General features: G+C 40.4%; 1 protein-coding gene across 2 annotated transcripts in view; it reads left to right on the top strand.

The window, feature by feature from the left end:
• Window positions 1-2782, top strand: part of tgfb2 (transforming growth factor, beta 2) — a 121803-nt gene extending 119021 nt beyond the window's left edge. For both annotated transcript variants that reach the window (XM_070966547.1, XM_070966548.1), the window contains one exon: window positions 111-2782. In XM_070966547.1, coding sequence (XP_070822648.1) covers window positions 111-269 — 159 coding nt within the window. In that variant the 3' untranslated portion in view covers window positions 270-2782. The remainder of the gene's footprint in view (window positions 1-110) is intronic.
• The last annotated feature ends 23554 nt before the right edge of the window (window positions 2783-26336 follow it).

Below are 26336 nucleotides of genomic sequence, written 5' to 3'. Positions count from 1 at the left end.
CAATCTGTGGGATCTGATCTAGTGAGGTCAGTAACTTGACCGTGAATGTTTTCTTCTGCTTTATTTTGTGTCAGATTTTCATCATCGTATGGCACATATTTGTATTTCAGGTGTTAGGCTTATATAACACCATCAACCCTGAAGCATCGGCATCGCCTTGCTGTGTCTCCCAGGACCTGGAGCCCCTCACCATCCTCTACTACATCGGCAAGACCCCCAAAATAGAACAGCTCTCAAATATGAAGGTCAAGTCCTGCAAGTGCAGCTAGAACCCCTTAAAACTAGCACAAACACTCTCTCTCCTTCCAAATACACACACTCACACAGACTTTGGCATACATACAGTCAACCTGCAACTGTACAGCTTTCTCTTCCATACACTATTATACTTCTGCCAGTGTTAGGAGAGGTCTGTTGGAACAGAACAATTCAATGCTAGTTCAATGCATTCACACCAAACAGGACCAATGCTGTCATGATACCAGAAACTTGACTTTGATACCAATGCTAAATACCAGGTAGAGGAGGTACCACAAGGTACAGTGTTGCATTGCAGTATTTGGTCCACAAGTCCAGGTTGTAGTTTGCCTTCATGTTGTGTACTAGGTGACAAACTTAATGTCAATATTCAGTTTTTTATATACATTAAACCTTCTCCTCCAGCTCACCCGTGGTTATTCTTTCAGTTGTCTGCCCATTCCAGTGCACCCATTTGCACTGTCAAGAGGTGACTGATATCAAATTTCAGCTCTTAGAACTTATTTGATGAAAATGTTGAATTTTTGTAAAATGATCTTTAGCAGTGGTATCAAAGTCATGCCAAAGTTTTTATACATAAGATTAGAGTGACCCCACTACACAGGACACATATATGCTTCACATACATGCATACAAACATACACATACAGTGACACAGATATGGCTTTTGTACAGGTATGCCCTATTTTGCATTTTGAAGGCCCTGTCAACATGCATCACCTCACATACTTGTCACACCAAAACATGAGAGTAAGGCAAACACTGGAAGTATAAGTGACAAGTGTCTACATGTGAAATAAGTCCTGAAAATAACTCAGCCCCACCACTGACACCTTCCCACCACTTCAGTCCTCTCTCCCTCACCTCACCTCTCCACAGTTTTCACAGTCACACCACATCACATCCTCATTTGTGTGTTTGTCTTTGTTTGGTATCCTTTGTAATTTTCTAAATCTTTCCATTGTTTTGCTATTTAAGATGGTTTTGGTTTAGCACCCTGCAAATTTTGACCCAGTTAGAATTGTGGATAGTATCAACCTTGCACTGATGCTATATAATATCTACGCCATTGATAACTGCATGATAAAAGCCAACAGACAAGAAAAAGATACATCACATGGGAGCACCTTAAAGGATAATTCTGGTGTATGATAATAATGGTCTTATTTTTGTAATTGATAATAATTTCTACACAGTAGTGGAAAACAGTAAAACCTAATTTTCTGTGTTTGTGTTTCATTCTAATTTAGAGTGATGTAGAATGAAAGACATTCTAAATTTGCAATAAAAAAATACAACCTTCGAACATAAAGTTCAATAGTGTGTAACACACTCACTCCGTATGTCTAGATAAGAATGGTACATTAAAAAAAAATTTGACATTGTTTATTTAATACTTTTGTTTTCAGCAGCCTTTAACAAATTTTCTCAAATGGGGCAGATCCCAGCTGACAGTGGGTGAGAGGCAAAGACAGGTCGCCAATCTGATACAGTGCTGACACAAAGAGAGTTGCCAATTAACCTACATGCTGACTGTGGGAGAAAACCCCTGCAGGCATTGGGAGAACATGCAAATCCCATACACAATGGATATGAGGCGAGTAGAAAGTGCAGTGTTGGTATAACTAAAGATAATGACAAAAATTAGATTCAGATTGTAAAAAAACAGAATTAGTCCTTAATGGTACCAACCAATCAGTTATCGGTGGACAGATTCTTGTGTTGCATCTACAAAAACAGAAGTGTCCTTCATGTCCCATTTAGTGTATACTAGCACATAGAAAGAAATCGCAAAGAGGTGATGACAATTCATAAGTTTAATAATTACTGTGGTGTCATCTTATGCACTCAGCACAGCCACAGATTCAATCCACACTAGCTATAAAAAAGTCTGGGTTCAGAGAAAGGAGATGTTATTTCTTTGTAAGTGATGATAATGCTATGTTTTGAGAAATGCTGCCTGCAATTCATGTGATGAAAGATTATAGAGAGTATTAATGAAGAGTTGATATGACCTGAAAAAAATGCTCTTAGAGCCAAATGTATTATGAAATTTCTCCATCAACAGCCACCTCTGTTGCACTGTAGTAGTGTTTTGTAGTTTCATCATTGTCTTATCTTCCTGCCAACATAAAACTTTTTTTTACCACAAACTTGCAAAAGCCGTCATTCAGTATCGTTTTGTGTCTTTAATAAAAACAAATTGCACTGACACTGTTTTAATTTTATTATTTTAAAATACCTAGTTTTCTTGCTTAGTCAGAACTATCCCCCTTATCGAATGAGTGTTATTGTAGATGACCTGACCCCAGCACCTTCAGGTGTTTAGTGTCAGTGGACTTACTGAATGGAAGAAAAAAAGAGAGCTAGGCACCAACTTTGTCACGATGGGGCTGTTATGTTTATTGTGTTTTTGTTGTTTTGATGATGGTAATGATGATCTTATTGTGACCCACTATGCTGTATTGTAACACAGTATTGTTGTGGTGCTCTAGTGGTCAATAAATTATTTAAGTTTCAAGGGAACTCAGTGTTATGTGTGTTCTTTCTGATGCTGATTTGTTTACATGTGATATTTAATCTAACTGCTGCAGCATGTCCTTTCCTCTCTGGAAACTCTTACCCCTTGGAGAGAAGTAAGGAAAGCCACAAAGACAAATAAGAGGCTCATGTTCCCATTATTTTTGTAATGCAGTCATGCACCATAACATGATATATGATAAAAGGAGGACACTTGTAAGACTGGAGACAAAAAGAGATGCACATCCTAATGCAAAACTGTAATGTTATAATGTGGGTTTGGTCTCCAGTGGGTACACATAATTTGAACAAACCTCATTATAAACAAACTGAAATATGTTCATTAAAACACAAATATATGTCTTTCTGTGTCCTCATCAGAAAATACTCTCTGGTTTTCCTGGCTTTGGACTCAATTAAAGTCTGTTTTAAATCCAGTAAGATATACAAGATGCTAAAAAAATCTGTGCATTCATACGTGTCTGGAATATGTGCAGGCTGCACGGTGGCGCAGCAAGTAGTGCGCATGCCTCACAGCAAGAAGGTCGCTGGTTCAATTCCCGGGTCGGGTTTTTCTGTGTGAAGTTTGCATGTTCTTCCCGTGCATGTGTGGGCTCTCTCCGGGTACTCCAGCTTCCTCCCACCGACCAAAAACATGCTCATTAGGTTGATTGCTGACTCTAAATTGCCCCTAGGTTGGCTGTCTGTGTGTATATATGTTGCCCTGCGATCGACTGGCGACCGGTCCAGGGTGTACCCCGCCTCTTGCCCGTTGACAGCTGGGATAGGCTCCAGCCCCCCCGCAACCCCGAAAGGGATATGCGGCATAGAAAATGGATGGAGTAGCTTTTTTTGTTAATTGTAACAGGAACATTTTCCAACCCTTAGACAAGTTAGATGCCTTTCCATAATCATAGTGTAATGTAGATTATATTTCACATGAATGACCTTCCCCTAACTTTTAGAAATAAGCAGTTGCTATGCAATGTTGTTTAAATATGGAGGCAACAGCACACATTTTCTGATCGTCTATCCAAGAAGACAGTCATAGTTATCATTGTATACTACGTAGTTTACGTGAAAAGTGACAGAAATAGACAGGTAACAAATGAAAAAAAGAGAGTGGATAAGAATGCACTTCTGACAGAGTATGTCAGTTCTGTCTCTTTTAGTTCTAGACTACCTTCAAAAAAGTGTAGGGTTGCTGTACCTTAACTGCTTAGAGTGAGGAGAAGCTTGTGGCTGCAGGAGCAACCACAGGTGGCAATTTGAGGACATGAGACTTGCTAATCTATTAGTTAAAAAATAAGGATTCAAATGTTATGTTATTAATGACAGTATGAAGAAGACAACAGCAGTGTGCAAGGTCTGTTCAAAAATCAGACACGACCACCTCAACATCCAACTTCAGCCATCATTACACAACCCACACAGAAAGGTATTTAATGTGTTTTTTTCAGCCAACTTACTAGCTTGTCAGTAGGTTAGATATGGATTCACAATTTTATTGAGAAAATAAATCATTACAGACTACCGAGGGACTGATTCTGGTCATATAACCAGTTAAACTATGTGGGCACATTAGCTAAAACAGCTGCATGCTCATAACTAAATTGTTACAGGTATAATGTTAATCTTCTCGTGACATGTCACTGTACCCGTTTCTCTGCTGTTTTAAGCGCCTCTCTAATGCACCACTAATTTGAATTCTGTGCCTTCTCTGTTAGAATCATTGAAAGCGTATGCTTTCAAAATGGCTATATTATAATATCAGAGCACCACTGTATAACATGTTTGCACTTCCAACTCATCACATGTGGATGCTTGGTCAGTGGAGTAAGGCTCCAGCATCAGATCTACATGTTCAGAAGTTAGCAATAATAAATATGTAGAATCCAGATAACAATGTCCAGTTAGACTTTCAAAACAAAGGTTGCTGAGCACAATAACAAATGTGATTAATGTTGTAAAACATCACAGTTTGGTCAGGTATAGACACCAAAACTACTTAGTTTGGTAAAATATCATGGTCTGGGTTAAAATAGGCATGTTAGTTACTTAAGTTAGTTTTGTACATTAAGTTACTTCATTTACAAAAGAAGTCAGTGTTCACTTTTGGTTTCACACAAGACACACCTTTTCTATAGAGGTCTGTTGGACCTCTGCATGTGGAAAAATTATGCCAAAAAAGTAACCCAGTGGCTTAAAAAGTGATGCCCAGGGGTCCTGACCATGCATCCAAATGTGACGGGTTGGGAGCAAGAACATGTAGCACTGTAATGTCTGCTTAACTAAGAACTCAACATTAACAGTCAGAAAACTCTGACTGTGCACTGATGCCTTTTTTCTTTTAACAGCAGGTAATATGTTTTTTGTCTGTCTCTGTCCTTGTTCCTCACTAGAGATGTCCTCACAAGTCCAGCCAAAGTGGTGGTTTGCTCACTCAACCTGAGTGAGTACAGTAGTTGTCCCCTGTGTGTGTGTTAGTGCTTGCTGTTCCAGCCAATGTGTATGTGTGCTCATCGTTTATTTCAGTCCTTGGACACCTTTACAGTAAAGAGCTCTATTGATGTAGGTGTGTGCGTCGATACTGTAGGTCACATATGTCAAACCAAAAGAGCTTGGTCTGTACCAGCTCTATATGGAAAGTGTCCTGAGACAACTTCTGTTGTGATTTGGCGCTATACAAATAAAATTGAATTGAATTGAATTGAAAACACAAGGCCTGTGGGCCAAAACCGGCCTGCGATGGAATTATCTTTGGCTCGTAGGATAATGTCTAATAATCATTACGCACCACTAGTACTTTAAGTCCCACAATGCATTGCCAGTGCGTTGGCACATCAATCAAAGGCCTGTGAGTGCAAATCCCTGCCCCACTCGTTCATTAGCAGCCTGATGGAGCCCGTTACCGGTGATCAACTTTCAGCTACCCTCTCCCCGAAAAATGACTAAACAGATGGTGGACTTTGAAAACAGGGGCTTTCAAGGCAGGTGGGAGGCAGAGTATGTGTTCGCAGATATGAAGGGCAAAGCTGTTTGTCTTCTGTGCGGAGACAGTGTAGCTGTTATGGAAGAATATAACGTAAGAAGACACTATGAAATGAAACACTGTGACAGGTAAATTACTCTGGAAAAGCTGCAAAAGAGAAATGAATGAATGCAACTGATTTTTCTTGTATTAATGTTTAATGTTGTTGTTTATAGATAAAAACGGTCTTATAAGCTGTGTTAGTTCCAGGTTCAAGTATCTGGCTTAGACTAGTGCGCATCAGAGAGCAGCACACTCAGGTTTAATATATGCTGACTTTTTGCACTCTTTGGGCATTTCTGGTTTTGGTTTGAAGGAAATTATTTTTTGGATGTTTTTTGGTCTGTGGGAAAATGTTTTCATTCCTATGGAAAGCTGTAGATAAAGCCATAAGAAATTAATGCAACTGATTTTTGATTCATTTAATAATTAATGTTGTTTTATAGGCAGCAACTTATAAGCTGTGTTTTTTCCAGGTTCAATATGTGCAATATGGTCATGTCAATCACTTTTCAATTAACATTGAACCAGTCCAGCCCTCGACTTGGAACAATTTTTTTTTAATTTTGGCCCACTGTGCATTTGTTTGACACCCCTGCTGTAGGTGCACTAACCCATGATGATGGTTTCACCTGTACTGTCCCCACTGAGCCATGTCCACCATGTAAGATCTAGGAGTGTAACTGGCTGGACAATACCTGGTGTTGTCCATTGTTTCTCAGCAATTGAACCCAAGTGTGGACCACATAACCGCTCCCTGGTCAACCCTGAAGGGGTAATTTTGGTCTGATGTCAAGTGAACTGAGGAACATTTAGTTTCTGCCATGAAAACCATTCAAATCAATCACAGGAAGGGTACAGGGTATAATAATCCTGGTAGAAATTGTGAGGGATTTGTTGTCTTGTTTTTACTTGCCAAGTGTCAAACCAATAATCTTATCACATTTCCAACCACATGGCTTTTGTTTACAGTCTTCGTCTTCTTTTTGGATTTATTAGCAGTTGCCAAACAGATTTTGTGTGCACAACCACCACCCACAGATGTTTGTTTGTTTACTCTTCCTGAGCATTTGAGTTTGGTCTTTGTGAACACAAACTGGACCAATTGCATAACTGAAACAAAGTATCATCCTTGCACTGGTTTGATTGAAGAAACTGACCTTTAGGTGTGAACACAAGCTAAGAATTCCCTTTGCTACCTGTGTGGTCTCCTCAGTCTGTCCATTCGTCTGGGCATAATGCAGACAAGATGTTACATGCATAAAATCATGTTTCACAGTGTGGTCTCTGAACTTTTCTGAAACTAGCTCAACACAATAGAACTAAACTGGAGAAGAAAGGATGACAATATTTGCTCTTTGATTCTCACCACCCTCTGGAGCTAAAGCTGGGGGTTATCAGAACCCTACAGCGTTCAGTCAAAATGTGCTCCCAAAGACAGAAGGCAAGGATAAGGAGCACAAACACAGGGAAGAAATGAGCATGTGGCTACCCAAACTGGCCTTCCCAAACACAAGCCAAGCATTCTTTCTTTATTTGAGTATTCCTGGTCTCTGCATCCCTGAGTTTCCTGTAGCAATAGGACACAGGTTTTCAGTCCTCACCATGCAGCTATAGCAGGACTCCATCACTGCTACTGTCAGTCAACACCACAGTATGCCTGGTAGCATCATAGACGGAGGATATAAGAGCAGATCCCAATGCAGACTTCAGTCTCTGTAAGGTGGTTGTCCTGTTATAGAGAGCTTCTGGGATAAATTTGGCCATGTACTTGACCATTCCAAGAAACCACCTGAGCTCTGATTTAAGGTTGTGGGAAATGTTCTATCCTGGCCACTTTCTCTGGGTCAGGTCTCACACCACTCTCATCAAATGTTTCCCAGGAAGCAAATCTGCCACTTTTTGAACTTAAATTTAGCTCTGTTCAATTCAAGGCCAGCTGTCTCAATCAATTCAATTACCTCCTCCAATCATCTATCATGGATTGCCTTGGTTTCTAGGATGAACTAGGATGCCATACAGACTTTTCCCTTGTGCCAGAAGGAAAACACAGTAAAACTCAAAGTCAGGGGCAGTGCACTGATCGGCACATAGTCAACACATAAAAAAATAAATCAATCTTTCATGTATTTTCTTCACTAACATCTTGCACCTACAAGTCTTGTGATGTGCACTGATGCTTTCTAGGGTAAAACTACTGCTGCAAATTCCTCTCATTACACCCATTCCCTATTGCTTTGGAACGGAGTGTAAAGGAGATGGAGTAGAGATGATCAGACATGCTGCACTGTAGGTAGTAGTGGTCGATTAAGTTTTCCAAGTTGGTGATTTAATCCACTTTTCCGCTGAACTGATCTGATTGTATGGCAACAACAATTTCTGTGGATTTGGTTAATATATCCATGATTTGGTCTTAATAATAATCTCAGGTGGAAGAAGTATTTGGGTCTTTGACTTAAAGTAGCAATACCAGACAATGAAAACATACTTACATAGTTACATTCCACCACTGGTAATTCTGTTTGTTTATTGGGGAAGCAACTGGTAGCCGTAAGTCTCCATGATAAATCTCACTCCAGTTTGTAACTCACGACCCTATTCTCCAACCACAACAAATGTAATCTGAGAGTGGGAAGTGAAGTCCTGCTAGATGGATGAACCTGTGAAGAGCCCTCTGTCCTCAGCCATGCAATAGGCAGTCAGTGTGAAAGGCCTGCAAATCTGCAGTGGAGGACAGTGCAGATTTTAAGGGTAAAAGGGCTCACTGTTTCTATGGAGAAAAGCGATTTAGAGATTTTGGTTACTCAGCTGCAGCTGGCGGCACACAATAACACAAAATCAGAGAGAGGTACTCAAATTGTGACATCAGCAGCCATGAATGTGCTGGCTCCCATCAGCAGAGAGAAAAATCTCAGAGGCTAGGCTACTGACAGAAAGTACATGTCTAACCGCGTAATGTGTGTGTAAGCCAGTGTGTTTGTGTGTTGGCATGTACACAGCCAAAACATTCCTTTGACAGCAATTTGATTGAACTTGATACCATCTCGGTTTGGTTCACTGTGCCTGCCCACCCCACCTGTGATTCCCCTAACCCTGCATCTCGTGTGGCAGCACTAATACCCCAGACGACAGAGTGTTGTATTGCGTTGGTAATTACATAGGAAGGCCAGCACTCCTTAAGCTCTGGATTAACAACTCTCTTTGTGTTTCACTGAGAAAGCTAGAGGTATCACTCACAAACTTAGTACAATGTGAGCTTTTTCCCTATTTCTTTCCTGTAACCACAATGCAACTTGACCACCAAGAGTTCAGGTGTGAGCTAGCAAGGCCAGACTTAACTGCTCTACCCTACTCTTCCTCAGTGTTGTGCCTGAACGCGTTCATTGAACGATAGGATATATTTTAGGCGAACGTGAACTGAACATACTCTATTACTGCCTGATGAACGTAACTGTGAACTTGTTCATTCTGGTGTCTGTGAACGGCACGCTCTCTCAGTTAAACTGAGTTTAATCAGGTGCCAGATTTCTATACAGCCTTCCAGGCGAAAACCCGGCTGAAACACACCGTAAACAGGTCTTAATATGTAACGGAAAAAACACCCAACCTGGCAACACCAGCCACCGGTGTCGCACTGCCGCATGCGTCATCAAAACAAAAGCAGCATGGAGGCGACAAAGCAGCAAGGCGGCTTTGTATGATCATTTAAACAAGTTTTATGACAAGGTTGGTGAGGATGGGAAAAATCTCACATTTCTGTGTAAACCTTGGCTTTCAAAAAGAAAATCCGCACTTCAGTCACAGCAACCCTGAAACGGCACATTGAACTGAAGCACCCAGCTAGCCTTTCTAGATATGTTCTGATGCATACAGTGTTAAAACTGCTAAAATAATTGCTGTCTGTGGTTCTATATGGGCTGTAGCAATAATTTTGAAAAATAATAGCTCGCAGGAACATATGGGAAAAAGAACTATGAACTAGTTCATTTTTGGAACGGTGAACTTAGTTCAAAATTTTGAATTATGTGCACTGAACTTTGAACTAGTTCATGCAGAAAGTGAACTTTCCCAACACTGCTCTTCCTCTTCCTCACCCACATGTAACAACAACAACAACAACAACAACAACAACAACAACAACAACAACAACAACAATAATAATAATAATAATAATAATAATAATAAGATGTTACAAATCATGCATAAAAAGGCCTTCCTATAAAAAATATGTTTTAAGCAATGATTAAAAAACAGGCAATGTTTGTGCTGGCAAGCCTAATCTCTTCAGGCAAGGAATTCCAATGCCAAGCCCCAGAGGAAAAGAAAATTTGAAAAGAGATCTCAAAAATGTTTCATTTACTTCTCCTAGACAACTATGAGATCTGTGTGACACCAATCTGAGACTAAGGTTTATTTCCCCTGTGTCTCAGTTTTTTCTCTGGAGCAATAAGATGCACTCAATCTCAGTTTAGTCTCCTTTGAAGTTTCAGAAGAGATCTCAACAAGCTCTAATATAATTCTCATAGTTTCTCAACTTTTGTGTCTCTTTGTGATCTCAGGCAGAGAAATCAGAGAGCTCTCTCTATGAACTCAATCTACTCTCATCCCAGCTTCAGTTCATGCATCTCATTGTAAACTCAGACAAAAAGATATATTCTTTTTTTAAGGTCGCGATTTAATTAGATTCTTGCTCTTTTTTCCCCTTTTAGCACAGATGGCTATGCCACTTTTAGATTAGTCTAATCTAGAATCATTGGCTTTATGCCTAATTTAGTTTTTAATATTATAAAAGATGGTCTACATGATGTCATGAATGATATTTCTAATAATTAATAATGTAATTTTACTTGACAACTAATCAACTAATATTTGCAGCTCCAGAAAATCAGTTTTAACATCCACATCAGTTTTTGTTTTTCAACAATGCTTCATCTTCCTCAAGTGCTGCTTAACATGCATCCAACCATCAACTTTTTCAACCTAAATAAGCGTTCTAATTCTAGTTTTTATTTCTAGTTTGTTTTTCCCTAGTTCTTCTGCCCCTTCTCACGTTCATCACTGCATCTGGCCAAATTTGGCATAGTTTTTGAAGTGTTGGAACCCCATGTATCACATAGCTATATTTAATGTGATTTTTTTCAGTGTCCTCACAGTTTTACTGAATTTCCTCATGTGTGAACCAGAGAGATATTATAATGTGAATTTTGTGATATCAGGATAAAAAAAGTTCTCAATACTGTTGTGGTAACTGCTGTTACATTAGGCACATTTATAGTTAAGATTTTATAATGACAATGTTAGAATAGCTTTTGCTGTCTTTGAAGCGATATTCCATCATTCAAGCATAAACCACTCAATATGTATCACCTCTGTGCTGATGTGAGGATGGGTGAAGATCTTCATTTCAGTTTCAGCAGAAAACAGCCTTGCAGCTAAGTAGAGTGAATGGTTTAAATGGCATCGCGGCTCACGGACACTTGGATTACACCACATTTTGTGTTTGTTTTGTGTTCTTTTTTTATATATTTTGTCCGTGGTCACCATTCACTCTAATTAGCTGCAAGGCTGTTTTCTGCTCAAACTTCAGGATTGTTTTGTGAACTGAAGATCTTCACCCATCCTCACATCGGCATAGAGGTGAGCACATATTGAGTGGATTATGCTTGAATGATGGAATATCACTGTAAACTGTCTTTAACTTAACTGTTGTTATTGTTAACAGTATTACAGCTAGTTGAAATACACAGTCATTGTACATGAAAATTGAGTACTCCTGTGTTGAATTTGAATAAAGATTCAGATTCAGATTTCTTTATTCATCTCAAAAGGGAAATTAATTTGTCTGTCATCTCATTTGCCATTTGCTATAGAATTACAAAGCCTGATGGCTGTGGGTAGATCTTCTGTATCCCTCTGTCCTGCAGTGAAAAGAAAGGAGTATCCCCCACCGTAGTTTCTTTGGTCCATCAAGATGAAGTGGATGATTCATGTTGTTTAGAATGATGAATCCAGTCAGGTGGGAGGAGTCTCCTGATATTATTAGTATTATAAGTGCCCCAGCTGTGTGTGTGTGTGTGTGTGTGTGTGTGTGTGTGTGTGTGTGTGTGTGTGTGTGTGTGTGTGTGTGCAGCACTTTTTTTAAGAAGTTTGGATATGAAATGGACCAATAATTCTAGGTCAAGGTGAGGTTTTTTAATATAGACCGAGTGCTTGCTTGCTTGAAATAGTTAGAAACACAACCAGAAACAAGGGAACAATTAATAATGTGAAGTAAGACAGGCATCTATATCCTCTTTCAGGAGTGAAGTGGCTAGAATGTCAAGAAGGCTTGAAGAGGAACACAAGTGAGAAACAATGTTGATGGGCTCAGGAAGACAAATTTGCTGAAAATAGCAAAGCAGCTCCGAATAGGCAGGATAATCACAAATATGTGCAGCAACAATGGGTAGGAGGTGCAATATCAGACCTGATGTCAGCTTTTTGTTGCCTGAAGAAGGATTAAAAACATTTCATAGTCAGCATTTGAAGAGTCTAGCAAGGCAGGAGGAGCGGTGTTGATAAGTCCGCTAATGGTATAAAGAAGTAATACTTGATACTTCACTATGGATATCGACAGATCTACATATACCAACTATCAATCTGTAATGGTGTGATGCCCCCTTGTCGTGGACCAAACAGCCAAGGCACCAGGACACAGGTTTTTGGGATGGAAAGTGTTACATTTATTTCTAAAAAAAAAAACCCCAAAATTTAACAAAGGCAAATGAAGACCACCAACTTAACAAAGTAAAAGGCCCCATAAAAGAGGTCAACGAAACATAACTCTACTGAAAAATAGGGCCATTATGTTGAAAGAGGGAGCTTCTGTGAGACGCTTGAGTTACAGAATATCTTAACGTTTGCTGACCTTGCTGAAGGAGGAAGTCAACCTAATGCTGTCGCTGGGGATCATCGAACAATCGAGGAGTGAGTGGTGCAACCCAGTAGTCTTGGTTCCAAAAAAAGACGGCAGCCTACAGTTTTGTATGGACTTCAGGTGTTTAAATGCAATCTCACAATTTGATTCATATTCTACCTCTCGGATTGATGACCTGTTTGAGCGCCTGGGAAAAGCTAAATATCTAAACACCATAGATCTCTGCAAGGGCTATTGGCAGGTACCACTTACGCAATGGTCCAGGGAACTCACTGCCCTCAGAACACCTTGGGGTCTATTTCAATTTACAGTCTTGCCCTTTGGACTGCACGGGGCCCCAGCAACATTCCAGAGGCTAATGGATCAGGTACTGTGTGATCTGTCAGATTTTGCAGCTGCATATCTTGACAATATTGTCATTTACAGCACCACCTGGGAGGAGCACCTCGAGCATCTCGAGAGGGTGCTGAAGTGCATTTGGTCTGCCGGGCTGACCATCAATCCATCAAAGTGTGTCTTTGCCAAAGCTGAAACCGAGTACCTGGGTTTCGTCATCTGGAATGGGGTGATAAGGCCACAAGTGAAAAAGGTCCATGCCATTGAGTCCTGCCCACGGCCAGAGACAAGGAAGCAACTCAGGTCTTTGCTGGGCATGGCAGGATTTTACCATCGGTTTATCCCTCATTTCTCTGCTAGGACGGCCCCCTTACCAATTTGACTGGATCCAGATGTCCCAACCGAGTCCAATGGATAGAGGAGGCGGAGGGAGCCTTTCGGGACATCCAACAGTCACTGAGTAAGAGCCCAGTTTTGTACAGTCCAGATTTTCAGCAGCATCTCTATTTGCAAACCGATGCTTCGGAGAGAGGTCTGGGGGCTGTTCTCCTTCCTACAGGGCCCTGCAGGGAAGTGGCACCTGGTGGCCTTCATTAGCCGTAAGCTGTTCCCGAGGGAGGTCTGGTACTCAACGCTGGAGAAGGAGGCCCTGGCAATCAATTGGGCCCTGGACTCTTTCAAGTACTACCTCCTGGGACAGAAATTCACACTGGAGACTGACCACAAGGCTCTCCAGTGGCTCGAGAAAATGAAGGACACAAATGGGAGGATAGGTACTTGGCAATGCAACCCTTCTGCTTCACTATCCATCACATTCCAGGAAAGGACAACTGTGCAGTAGATGACCTCTCTCACTGTCCCAGCGAGAGCTCTGAAGGGGGGTGTGTGTGATGGCTCCAGCCAGAGCCACACAATTAAGTTAGGTTCGTCACACTCATATGTTAAGTTGCTTTCATTTGCAGCCACTTCAATACATACAACACAAAGTTTGATTTGGGAATTTGTTTTATTAACAATTTGGCATACGTTTGTTAAGACACATCTAATTTCCATCATTTGTCACAGTGCCATGTGATGTAAGTTATTAATTCCTTTGTCTTTCTTTTGAGTTGTCTACCTGCTGCTTACCTGCTGAGCTCTTCCTGGTTTGGACAAAAAGATGGAACTGAGGGTGGAGCCTGACTTTATGCAGAGGCCCAAGCCAAGGACCAGACCAACTGCTCTGGTAACACAGGAGGGATCAGGGTTATTTTGTATTGAGTTTGAGTTATTGTTTAGTATTGTGGCCCCTGTGTTTATTGCTTCAGTCCTTTAGTATATATACTCCCTCATGCCTCATTTTTTCAGGTCTATTAGTTGAGTTTGCATATTGTTTTGTTAGCCCTATTTTTCAGTAGAGTTGTGTTTCGTTGACCTCTTTTATGGGGCCTGTTACTTTGTTAAGTTGGTGGTCTTCATTTGCCTTTGTTAAATTTTTTTTTTTTTTTTTTTTTTTTGAGAAATAAATTTAACACTTTCCATCCAAAAACCTGTGTCCTGGTGCCTTGGCTGTTTGGTCCCCAACATTACCCCTACATAACACAACATACACCAGACTCACTACATGCATTGCATTGCATTATTAGAGATGGCCCACAGTTCCCATAATACAGTAGTAGTAGTAGTTCAGTTTTCTTTTTTCTGTTCCAAAATGTAAATATTACTTTTTGTTGGTGTTTGTATTGTGTCTGTTCAGAACATGGTGGTTTATGTTGGTGATTTTTGTACTGGCTCATACCGCTAGTGAGGTGTCTTGACACCAGCTATATAGCAAAGTCAGAAACAAAACAGGTGTGTTACAGCCACCGACGTTCCTCCCCCTTTTTTTTTTTTTGTGCTTAACATGCCGCGCTTCGGAGTAGTGTGTGTGTGCAGAATAGGCATAGCGGATCTCCGCACAGGATTGGCTCGTCCTGGAGGTGTGATCTCCCTCCGCCTCCCACCTCCCACTGTCGGCTGTCGGCTCCCTGGATTGGTGCAGTACCGAAGCCATTCACCAATCACCAGGTGCCAATCTAGGACGGGACATTGAAAGGCTCGAGCGGACCAGCACTCCAGACGGCTGAGGAACAGCGCGCCAGTCGAGTGAATTTGTGCAGACTGAGAGGCATTACTGAAATTTGTAAAGGGATGGGCCAGGGCCAGCTTTAAAAAAACTGACGATTAATAACACCACTGGTAGTGGAGATTTTTGTCACAGAGCACATTAGGAGGAAGGGGTGCTGATCTGCTGTTTTTGTTAAACTTTAGTTAAGCAGAGAGGGTTTTGTTTCTGGGTTGGATACGGACGCTTTCGTCCGTATCCGGAGGCTGTTTCATCCGTCAGTTTGTCTGTCAGCTCTGAGCTTAGCCATCCGGAGCTCTCCGGACGAAACCACTCAAAACCACCGGAAGTCGTGGGGGCAGTGTAGAGTCAAAATGAGCAAAATGAGGCAAACTAAAAACCGACAAAGAAGAGAACCGGTGAAGCAACTGGTCGAAAGTTGCAGCGGACATCCGAAAGTAGGAGAAATGCCTTTCTTCATCCATTTCCTGCATGGGCAACATGAGTGAGAAAAATTCTCCATTTACATATCGGTCTTCATTCGGTGGCCTTACATGCCACCGCCTCGCAGACCTCTGATTTTTTCTTTTTTTCCTATTTCTCAGAACTGTCATTATAATAACCTCCTCTATTGATGCCATTACTGATGCCGGTATATGCTGACAGAAGCGTTGACAAGGCAACGGCTGCCATGACAACGGCTCTGTAATTTATGACTCGACATTGCCCCCTAGAGGACACACTGACAAAACGCTGAAAACGGACGGAGGTATGAAGGCCCCCTACGGAGGCAACGTGTGGGACGGATGGACGGATTTCGTCTGGATCCGGAGGGGATAAATGGGCCTTAAGATGCTGTATAAACACGTAGTGATAGGTGATTGTTTTCAGGTGTGCTGTTACACTCTGTATCCTTGGCAACGCGCAGCAGTGGGGGTGAACGGCCATGCAGCCCACCTGCTGCGTGTATGTTTTTTGGCCAGTGGGAAAGGAGCCCTATGCCGTTTGAAAGCGGGTCGACCGTGTTTAAATAAGAAAAACATGTCAGCCCGGTAACTATGAGCCGCTTCCCCACTGAAATAAGTGGGTCGATGCGGGTTTTTTAACGCTAGTCAACCCGCTAACGATCGGCATATAGCTCCTTTCCTATTGACCAAAAAAACCCAGGTCTGATCTCCAGCTGGCAGCTGCCACCGTAGACATAATATATGTAGACGCCTCATCGACTGACGCTTCCTATTGGAACTGACGTTCAGCGCGGCCGCCATCTTGGATGGGTCTCCCATGCACCCCCAGTGCATTTATTTCTACGGAGGAAGATATATGTCCAACTACAATAATCATAACTTTTTACCTGATTTTCACACGGTTTGGTTTGTTACAAATGGCAGAGATGTAGTTATGACACAGGACGCTGTCACACATTAAAAACACATGCTTTCATGCTGAAATACTTTGTCTTTGTTAAAGATACAGACATATGGTAAGGCATATGAATAAATGTATAAATTAATTAATTTCATATTTTAATAAAGAAACAGTTTGATTGTTCATTTGAATTTATTTCTCTCTCTCTCTCTCTCTCTCTCTCTCTCTCTCTCTCTCTCTCTCTCTCTCTCTCTCACACACACACACACGCACACAAAATCATGACCCTTCTGTACACACAAATAACACAAGAATTTCTTTATTTTTGTTTTTGTGCGCTGAGTATATTTAATGTAAAGTTAGGCACATGCATGCGTAATAATGGTTGTATATGTTCTTTCTTTCTTTCTTTCTTTCTTTCTTTCTTTCTTTCTTTCTTTCTTTCTTTCTTTCTTTCTTTCTTTCTTTCTTCTGTACAGGGTTACTTCACTTCAGTATAGGCTGTACTGTTTTGGGCAACTGCCCCTCAATTAGGTGGTCCTGCAAGTGTTTCTCCTTGCCGAACCAACACACACTAATTGTCCATTATATGTCCACCTTGTTTTCATTTTCTGACTTATTTCTATTGCCCTGTTTGGAGGAACACCAAATCCATGTGATGTTATAGAGAAATTGTCAAGAGAGTGGACATTTCAGTAATGTTTGAATGTTTTCATTTTCAACATTTTGAGCAAGTTTCTCAGATAAATTTTTTTGTTTGTTTTTATGAATCTTTGCAATTTGGGGGGGAGAGGAGGATGACAGCCAAGCTGTCCTCCATGACAGACAATGATTCCCACCCACTCCAACACACACTCACTGCACTGAGGAGCTCCATCAGTGATAGGATGCTACATCCAAAGTGTGTTAAGGAGCGGTATCGCAGGTCATTCCTTCCTGCAGCTGTCAGACTACACAACAAGAACTGCTGAAAGTAATTTTTTGATGATTTATCTGTAAATCATCTGTAAATTACCTGTGCAATAATCTGGGCAAAAACTGGTGCAATAATCTGTGCAATTCATCCTGTACATAACAGTCCACAAATACAATTTATAATTTGATAATGCTTATTTTTATAATGCTTATTTTTATATAATCTTATTTTTATTACACTCTTTTGTATATACTTGCTGTTTTTTACCTTTTGTATATACTTGCTGTTTTTTACCTAATTCTATCTTTTACTGGTGCTGCTGTAAATTGGAATTTCCCCTTGCGGGACTAATAAAGGTATATTGAATTGAATTGAATTGAATTGAATTGAATTGAATTTACTGCAGCAACTCTGAACATTCACTCAGAAAGGACTCTGTTGAACTCGGAGAGTTATTGTTTTTCCCCAAAGGAAGGGTGCTCTTCTTTTTATGTATTATTATTATTATTATTATTATTATTATTATTATTATTATTTATGTGTGGGACAGTGTAATTTCAGTTTGTGAGCAGTCCCTTAGAGGGTGTAAGGGCTATTTATTAACAGTTAATAAATGAGGAATAGTTGCAACTTTAGAATAACGTCCCAATAACATATATAAACTATTAACTGATACTTATACTTAGGTACAGAAATTTGATGTGATATTTAAAATATCAAATTTTTGTACCTCAACCCTGTAGGCTTTTCTGTGTACTGTATTTTACCAAAGACACACCACAGATGAAATGCTGAACATTGTGTTTAATGTATAGAAACACACATACTGAGCCATCACATGGCAGAACAGCAGTATACAACAGTATACAAACCCATGAGGTTTGGGCACTTTTTGTGCAGGACATGAAAACAAAATAAATCAAAATCAAGCCATTGGCATTATTGATATGAACATGTCTTAGCACAACTTGGACCCTCTATACTTAGTGAACCAGACCCGAGCTGCAACCGAACTGCTCTAGGGCACCATCCTACAAAACACCTAAGCTTTCTTAGACAGAAGAATCAGTTTCCCCTTTTTCTTTTGATGTTCAACATCCCTCAAAAGGTTTGGATCATTAATCAACACTTCCAGACATTTCTTGGCAAAGTCCTGCAGTCATTGCTGTGGTGTATGAGCAACCAGCAACTCCTTGTATTTCTTTGGGGCTACAACAGCCAGCTCACAGATCGGGGCATTGGCGACGACGGTGTTTCGGTCGACACCGACCTTTTGATATGCCACACTCAGCTTTCTTCCTTTCCTGTACGCCTTAAGGACTTTTTGTATCTCTTGATGACCTCCTCAGGTGCTGAAACAGATAAAAATTTAGTTAAGTATAACAAACATACAAGTAGTGAATCGACACAGGGAACCACACACATAGATGCAAAGTGGTTGCAAAAAGTAATGAAGATTACATGGGCACAGAGCAACTGAGAGAGAGAGAGAGAGAGAGAGAGAGAGACAGACAGACAGACAGACAGACAGACAGACGTTGTGATGTCTACACGCCTGACACACATGAGGGGAGCAGCCTTATTTCTTGTTTTTTTAATGTTTGTTTGTTTTTATTTATTGTCTGTATTGCTGTTATTTGCTTTGGCAACACTGTATTTTAACGGTCATGCTAATAAAGCGTTTTGAATTGAATTGAGAGATAGAGACAGACAGACAGACAGACAGACAGACAGACAGACAGACAGACAGACAGACAGACGTTGTGATGTCTACATGCCTAACACACATGAGGGCAGCCTTATTGCCTTCCTCTCTTTACACTTACCTCTCCGCTTGCCATGTTGCCTCTTTTTCTTCTCTTTTTTCTTCCTCTTGTCCTTTTTCTTGTGACTCTGGTGGTGGTGCTTCTTTCTCTTCTTGCGTCTTTTCTTCGATTTCTTGTCTGAATTGGAAGAATCAGTTGATGAGGATGAGGAGCTGGATGAAGAGGATGAATATGGGGTAATGTTACTGTATATTTGTCTGCAACTTTTCATTTTTAAAGTCTTTCCTCAATCTATAAGCTATATCGCTCATAAATAGCCTTGCTAGGACAATAATTAGTTAAAACACAGCTCTTTTTACAGCCGAATCGATGTGATCTTCGACTTGATACATAATGCCTGTGACCTCATGACGCAGTTTTGACAGTTATTTCACACTTGCCAGATTCGTATTCATTCTGAAGAAAGCGTACATCCGTAAACTGCAATCCGTATTTGTAATTTAGTAAAGTTGTAACTTTATGAATTGTATTCTCACAGAGAAAATATACACTACGTAATCTATGCATGATTTGACTGAAACAAGAGTTTACAAAATTTGTAATTATGCACAAATATAGACTAATACGCACACATTTTTAATACATGCATGATTTTTTATGTGTACATGCAGAAAACTTTTTACAGTAACCTTACCCCATTGATGAAGAGGAGTTGGATGGACTGGAGGATGAAGAGAAGGAAGACGCACCAGGAGACGAGTTGGCCAAGGAAGATGTCAATTGTCCCACCATCATCTGTATATACAACATAACAGAAAATATAATACCAAATGCATTACCAACTATGATGATACAAGTCAACTCACATACATTCTTATCAACATTTACATTTATTAAGACTTTCAGTTTCACTGATTCATCAAATCGTAATCTCATCAGTTGGACAGATGTCTGCTGTCAATCAATGCTACAGATATTATCTTCCAGGTATTAACTGTACATGTGTATTGTTTGGGTAATAACACACTCATGCTCTGATGAAGGTCTTGTCACCGTGAAATGTTGGCATTTCTTCCACTCAACTGTGTATATATATTTTATAAAACACCCAAGTATCATTGTCAGGTGTGCAAACATGTTTTTCCAAGAAAGTGTTAGGCCTACTTACTTTGACCAACTTGTTGGCAGAGGGAGTCTCTCTCTTTAGTCAGGTCACTGATTTTTTCTGTGAGTGTATGCTGCTTTCTCTTGGCCTCACGGAGCTTAAGCTGCTTCTTCTTAGAATGTAAAAATGCTGTTGGAGCTGCAGTTGCCTCAGTATCTGGAATGATAGGATAGAGAATTAAAAAATCATAAAAGCCAGGTGAAGGTAAAATAAATTATTGAGCAGCTGGCTCTAGATATCTGCACTGGATCTCTGAATGAGTGAACGTAACTGTATAACTATCATCCATCACCAGTGAACTTATGAATGGATATGTACAGACTGTCATTATGTACATATATACGCACATATACATAGGGCTGGGTGATATGGCCTTTTTGAAATAGCTTGATATTTTTAGGTTATGTCACGGTACGATATATATCTTCATATTTTGCCTGAGCCTTGAATTAAAGTTTTGATGTATACAATCACACCAGTATGATGATTCTTGTTTTACTATTTTTCAGACCAGTTTTCTAGACCAGTCTGGTGAATTCAGAAAATGACATCACCTTAATAGCTTTCAAAACCAAGAAAAGACAACTATTATGCCATATAACAATATCGCTTTATTGCTCAGCCCTTATATATTTTACAGCTGTAACATTCAATCAACATTGATTAATACTTTGTATGCACCGTGTGTTGCTCTCCGAAAATAACGCACGTGCAGACACACAAAATTAATCATTGGACACTTCACTAATCTGGTTTAATTTACTGTTTAATAAAGCCGATGTGTCTACGGGTCTGAAGCAGACCAGGGTGGCTACTGGATTAGTATTGGGCTAACCCTCGGCCTAGAAGGACTTTGATAACACGCAGTCTTGCTTACCGTCACAGTTGTTGTCCATGTGCACAGCATCGTCCACAGGTGTAGTTTTCTTTTTACTGGAAGTACCCGCTGTTGACTTCTTTCTCTTTCTCCCGACAGTACCTGAATTTATCTCAGTATTTTGCGCATCGCCGCTGGGAACACTGGTATCGAATATTTTACCTGACTGTGTATTCATTCTTGGAAATCAATGCTAATGCGACCTGCCCATCAAGAATTTGCTGAGTGAGTGAAGGATGGGCGTGTCTGGCTAGGTTGTCACCGGTTGTCACTCACCATGTACAGTGGTGATGCAAGGTGATTGACAAGTTGACAACCAGCCAATATGATGGAGAAGGCCGGATGGCTCCTCCTCCAGCCCGTGAATACAATCATGATTGGCTTGTTTAACCCTCGTCACCCCCGACCTATAATTCGTAGTAATCTGGCGGGAGCTAGTCACAGAGACTCGGGAAGCTTGCGTGATGTGTGTGGAAAGAATAGAGGATAAGAAAATAGGTAGGCCCTAATCAAGTCATATTGTAATATCGTGAAATAATGCCTGGTTTAGCCACTGAGCTAAGAGAGCTTATTGAAGGCAGAACTAAATCTAAAAGAAGACTAAAAAGAAGTTGTGTGGACAACTATGCATTGTAAGTTTTATTTTTATTGCATGAAATGAAATTTATTTAATTGTGAGCTATTAAGAGTACCCAATATATCTTAATTCAGGTTAACATTAATTTCTAGAAATACACGACTATACACTACACTACTTAATACTAATCTACAAGATCACAACACGTCAAAACATTGTGAGCTTATAGATCTGCTATTTTCAGAAAAAAATACTGAAAAAGAATTCAACACTTTTGAAACATTTTAAACTCACATTCTATGGGGGTTCCTGACACAAAATATTTTCAGATGGGGTTCATGGCCAAATACACATTAATTTGGGGGTCCTTGACATGAAAATGTTTGAGAATGTCTGCTCTAGGCACTACCCTGGCCTGTGTCATTCTTATCTTTATTTGTATATCTTCAAACACCATAACCACAGAGGGAGGAAACTGAAGAGGTCAATTAGACACAAATCTATATTCAGCAAGTCAAAGGTCTCCCTCTTCAACTGGATGCACTTTGTGTACAGGTACGCTATGGCATAGGTATATGATTTTAGTCTGTCTGTCTATGATGAAAAGTGTTCAATGTTTCAATAGAAATATTGTATAACTATGCTGTCATAAACAATAACTGGAGACTATGTAGTTATCTGAAAGGGATAAGCGGCATAGAAAATGGATGGATGGATGGATGGATGGATGGATGGATGGATGGATGGATGGATGGATGGATGGATGGATGTTTAATTGCTGTTACTTGTGGGATGCTATGTTGGTCAGCATTAGGCCTGATGGAGCAACATGAGTGTCTGAACCTGCCTCTTGAAGCTCAGTGGCAATTGGCTATCTCAATCTATAGGCTTTGGCAATTAATATTAGAAATAGGATTTTACAAATACCCTATTAGTCCCAAATGTATTCACAGAGCTCTGTAGAAAATTCCACAAAACATATTTTCCATCATTATTGCTGCTTTTGTCTACACAGTAGTGGACAATTGTCATATCCTGGTGCAGTAGATGCAAACTTTGTGTATCAAGCCAAAAAGATCAAAAGAACTGTGATATAATTATTTGCCTTGTTCTATCAGATTTGCACAAGGCCTGTGTCTACGTCAAGTGGACATGATCAATGATGACATCTCTGGAAGCTCAGCAACCCTGTCCAAGATGGCTCAAAAGCTGCGAGATGTGTGCACTACTGCGATGGACAGATATCAGCAAGCAAGAGGCCAGTACATTGGGGGGCGGCAGCAGTTTGTCACCGTTGATGAGAGCCACTTCAGACACAAAAGAAAGGCAAGCAGCAAGCACTATTATCAAGATAGTAATGCACGTTACCATTGAATGACAGATTATTCATTTTGTTTAAAGAGGAATAATTCCTAATATTTTATGTCTTCAACAGTACGGATGGGGACGAATGGCTGGTGGCTGGAAGAGGAAGAAGTGGGTTTTCGGGATGCTAGGTGTGAACCGGAGAGGGAGAAAACATGCAAAGCCTGTTCTTCGCTTAGTGAGAGAAGAAGAAGGAGAGATCTGGTGCCACATATAGCTCACCATGTTAAAGTGGGGTCTACAATAATAAGTGATGAGTGGCGGGCTTATCGCAATGCTTTACCTCAGCTAGGTTAGACCCATTTCACTGTCAATCACAGTGTGTCATATGTCAATGCCCAAACAGGTGCACATACTCAGCACATAGAGAGGGCCTGGAGAACGGTTAAGGAAAATGTGTGGAGACTCAGGGGGAATCGTACAGAGGAGTTACTGGTAGACCATCTCAGAGTTATTGAATGGTATGAGTGGCTTGCCCGTAAGCATCGCAAAGGGCCATTAGGACGGATAATCCATGACATTGCTGTGATGTATGGACATTAAATGTCCCTCTGAAATTCTGTTTATTTTTAAAAGTGCCCAAACCTCATGGGTTTGTATACTGTTGTATAGGCAGCGGCAGAGGAGGTGGAGTTGCAACCATTTTTGACACAAGCCTTTTGATCAACCCTAAACCTAAACTCGACTATAACTCATTTGAAAGCCTTGTTCTCACTCTTTCTCATGAAAAATGGAAAACAGTGCAGCCAGTTTTATTTGTTATCGTATACCGCTCTCCTGGTCCTTACTCCGAATTTATAGCTGAGTTCTCAGAGTTTCTATCAGGCTTAGTCCTTAAAGCAGATAAAGTAATTATTGTAGGTGACCTGAATGTACATGTCGACGTTGATAACAACAGCCTTAGCACTGCGTTTATCTCAGTATTAGACTCAGTTGGCTTCCATCAGAATGTACATGAACCAACTCACTGTTTTAACCACACCCTCGACCTAGTTCTGACATATGGCATTGAAATTGAAGACTTAATAGTCTCCTCACAAAATCCTCTTTTATCGGACCATCATTTAATAACTTTTGAATTCATATTACCAGACTACCAGCCAGTAGGCAAAAATTCTTATACCAGACTCCTGTCTGATAGCGCTGTAGCTAAATTTAAGTATATGATCCCATCAGTATTTAATTCAATGCTATGTTTCAATACAACAGAGGATTCCTATGCTAACGTTAGTCCCTCCCAGATTGACTACCTGGTTGATCGTGCTACAGGTTCATTGCGTATGACACTTGACTCTGTTGCTCCCCTAAAAAAGAAGAAAATTAAACAGAGGAGGTTAGCTCCATGGTATACTCCTCAAACCTCAAATTAAAGCAAACTTCACGGAAAATAGAAAGGAAATGGCGTTCTACCAATTTGAAAGAATTTCGGTCCGCCTAGCAAGACAGTCTTAAAATATACAGGAAAGCCCTCTGCAGTGCCAGGGCAGCCTATTACTCTGCACTAATAGAGGAAAATACGAACAATCCCAGGTTTCTCTTCAGCACTGTAGCCAGGCTGACAGAGAGCCATAATTCTGTTGAACCGTGTATTCCTTTAGCTCTGAACAGTAATGACTTCATGAGCTTCTTTAATGACAAAATTCTAACTATTAGAGACAGAATTCATCGGCTCCTGCCGTCAACAGGTACTGTTTTGTCTTCAAACACAGAAACAGTAGAAACTGTTACTCAGTCTGTCGCAGTTTTAGACTGTTTTACTCCTGTTGACCTTCACCAACTAATTTCAATAATTTCATCAGCAAAATCATCAACCTGTATTTTAGATCCAATCCCGACTAAGCTGTTTAAAGAAGTATTACCTCTCATTGACTCTTCAGTATTAGACATGATCAATCTGTCTTTATCAACAGGCTACGTACCACAGTCCTTTAAAGTAGCTGTGATAAAACCGCTCCTTAAAAAGCCTACTCTTGATCCAGGGTTTTTAGCCAACTATAGACCGATATCCAACCTTCCCTTTCTCTCAAAAACTCTTGAGAAAGCAGTTGCCAATCAGCTGTGCGACTTTCTAAACAATAATAGTTTATTTGAGGATTTCCAGTCAGGATTTAGAGTACATCATAGCACAGAGACAGCACTGGTTAAAGTTACAAATGACCTTCTAATTGCATCTGATAAAGGATTTGTCTCTGTACTAGTCTTATTGGATCTTAGTGCTGCATTTGACACCATTGGCCATGGCATCCTATTGCAGACACTGGAACACTTCATTGGCATTAAGGGAACTACGCTAAACTGGTTTAATCCTACAGATCGCTCTCAGTTTGTACGCGTTAATGACGACTCCTCGGTGCTCACTAAAGTCAGCTATGGAGTTCCGCAGGGTTCTGTGCTTGGACCAATTCTATTCACCTTATATATGCTTCCTTTAGGTAAGATTATCAGGAAGCACTCAATAAATTTTCATTGCTATGCAGATGATACCCAGCTATATTTATCAATGAAGCCAGAAGAAACCAGTCAGTTAACTAGACTACAAGCATGTCTTCATGACATAAAGACCTGGATGACCTGCAATTTTTTGATGCTAAACTCAGACAAAACTGAAGTTATAGTAGTAGGCCCTAAACATCTTAGAAAGTCACTTTCTGATGACATAGCAGCTATGGATGGCACTGCGCTGGCCTCCAGCACCACTGTAAAGAATCTGGGAGTTATCTTTGGCCATGTCCTTTCACTCCCATGTAAAACAAATTTCAAGGACAGCCTTTTTTCACCCACGTAATATCGCAAAAATCAGGCATATTTTGTCTCAAAATGATGCAGAAAAACTAGTCCATGCATTCGTAACTTCCAGGCTGGATTATTGCAATTCTTTACTATCAGGCTGCCCAAATTCATTGCTGAATATTCTTCAGTTGCTCCAGAACGCTGCAGCACGTGTCCTGACAAAAACCAGGAAGAGAGATCATATTTTTCCAATACTAGCCGCTCTGCACTGGCTCCCTGTAAAGTTTAGAATAGAGTTTAAAATTCTCCTCCTTACTTACAAAGCCATAAATGGCCAGGCACCTTCTTATCTTAAAGAGCTCATAGTACCTTATTGCCCTACTCGAACACTGCGTTGCCAGAATGCAGGTCTACTTATGGTTCCTAAA

Source organism: Chaetodon trifascialis, chromosome 7 (assembly GCF_039877785.1).
Source record: "Chaetodon trifascialis isolate fChaTrf1 chromosome 7, fChaTrf1.hap1, whole genome shotgun sequence".
In the NCBI taxonomy this organism is placed as follows: Eukaryota; Metazoa; Chordata; class Actinopteri; order Chaetodontiformes; family Chaetodontidae; genus Chaetodon; species Chaetodon trifascialis.
Note: the sequence above shows the minus strand (reverse complement) of the source record. Positions and strands in the feature narration are given on the sequence as shown.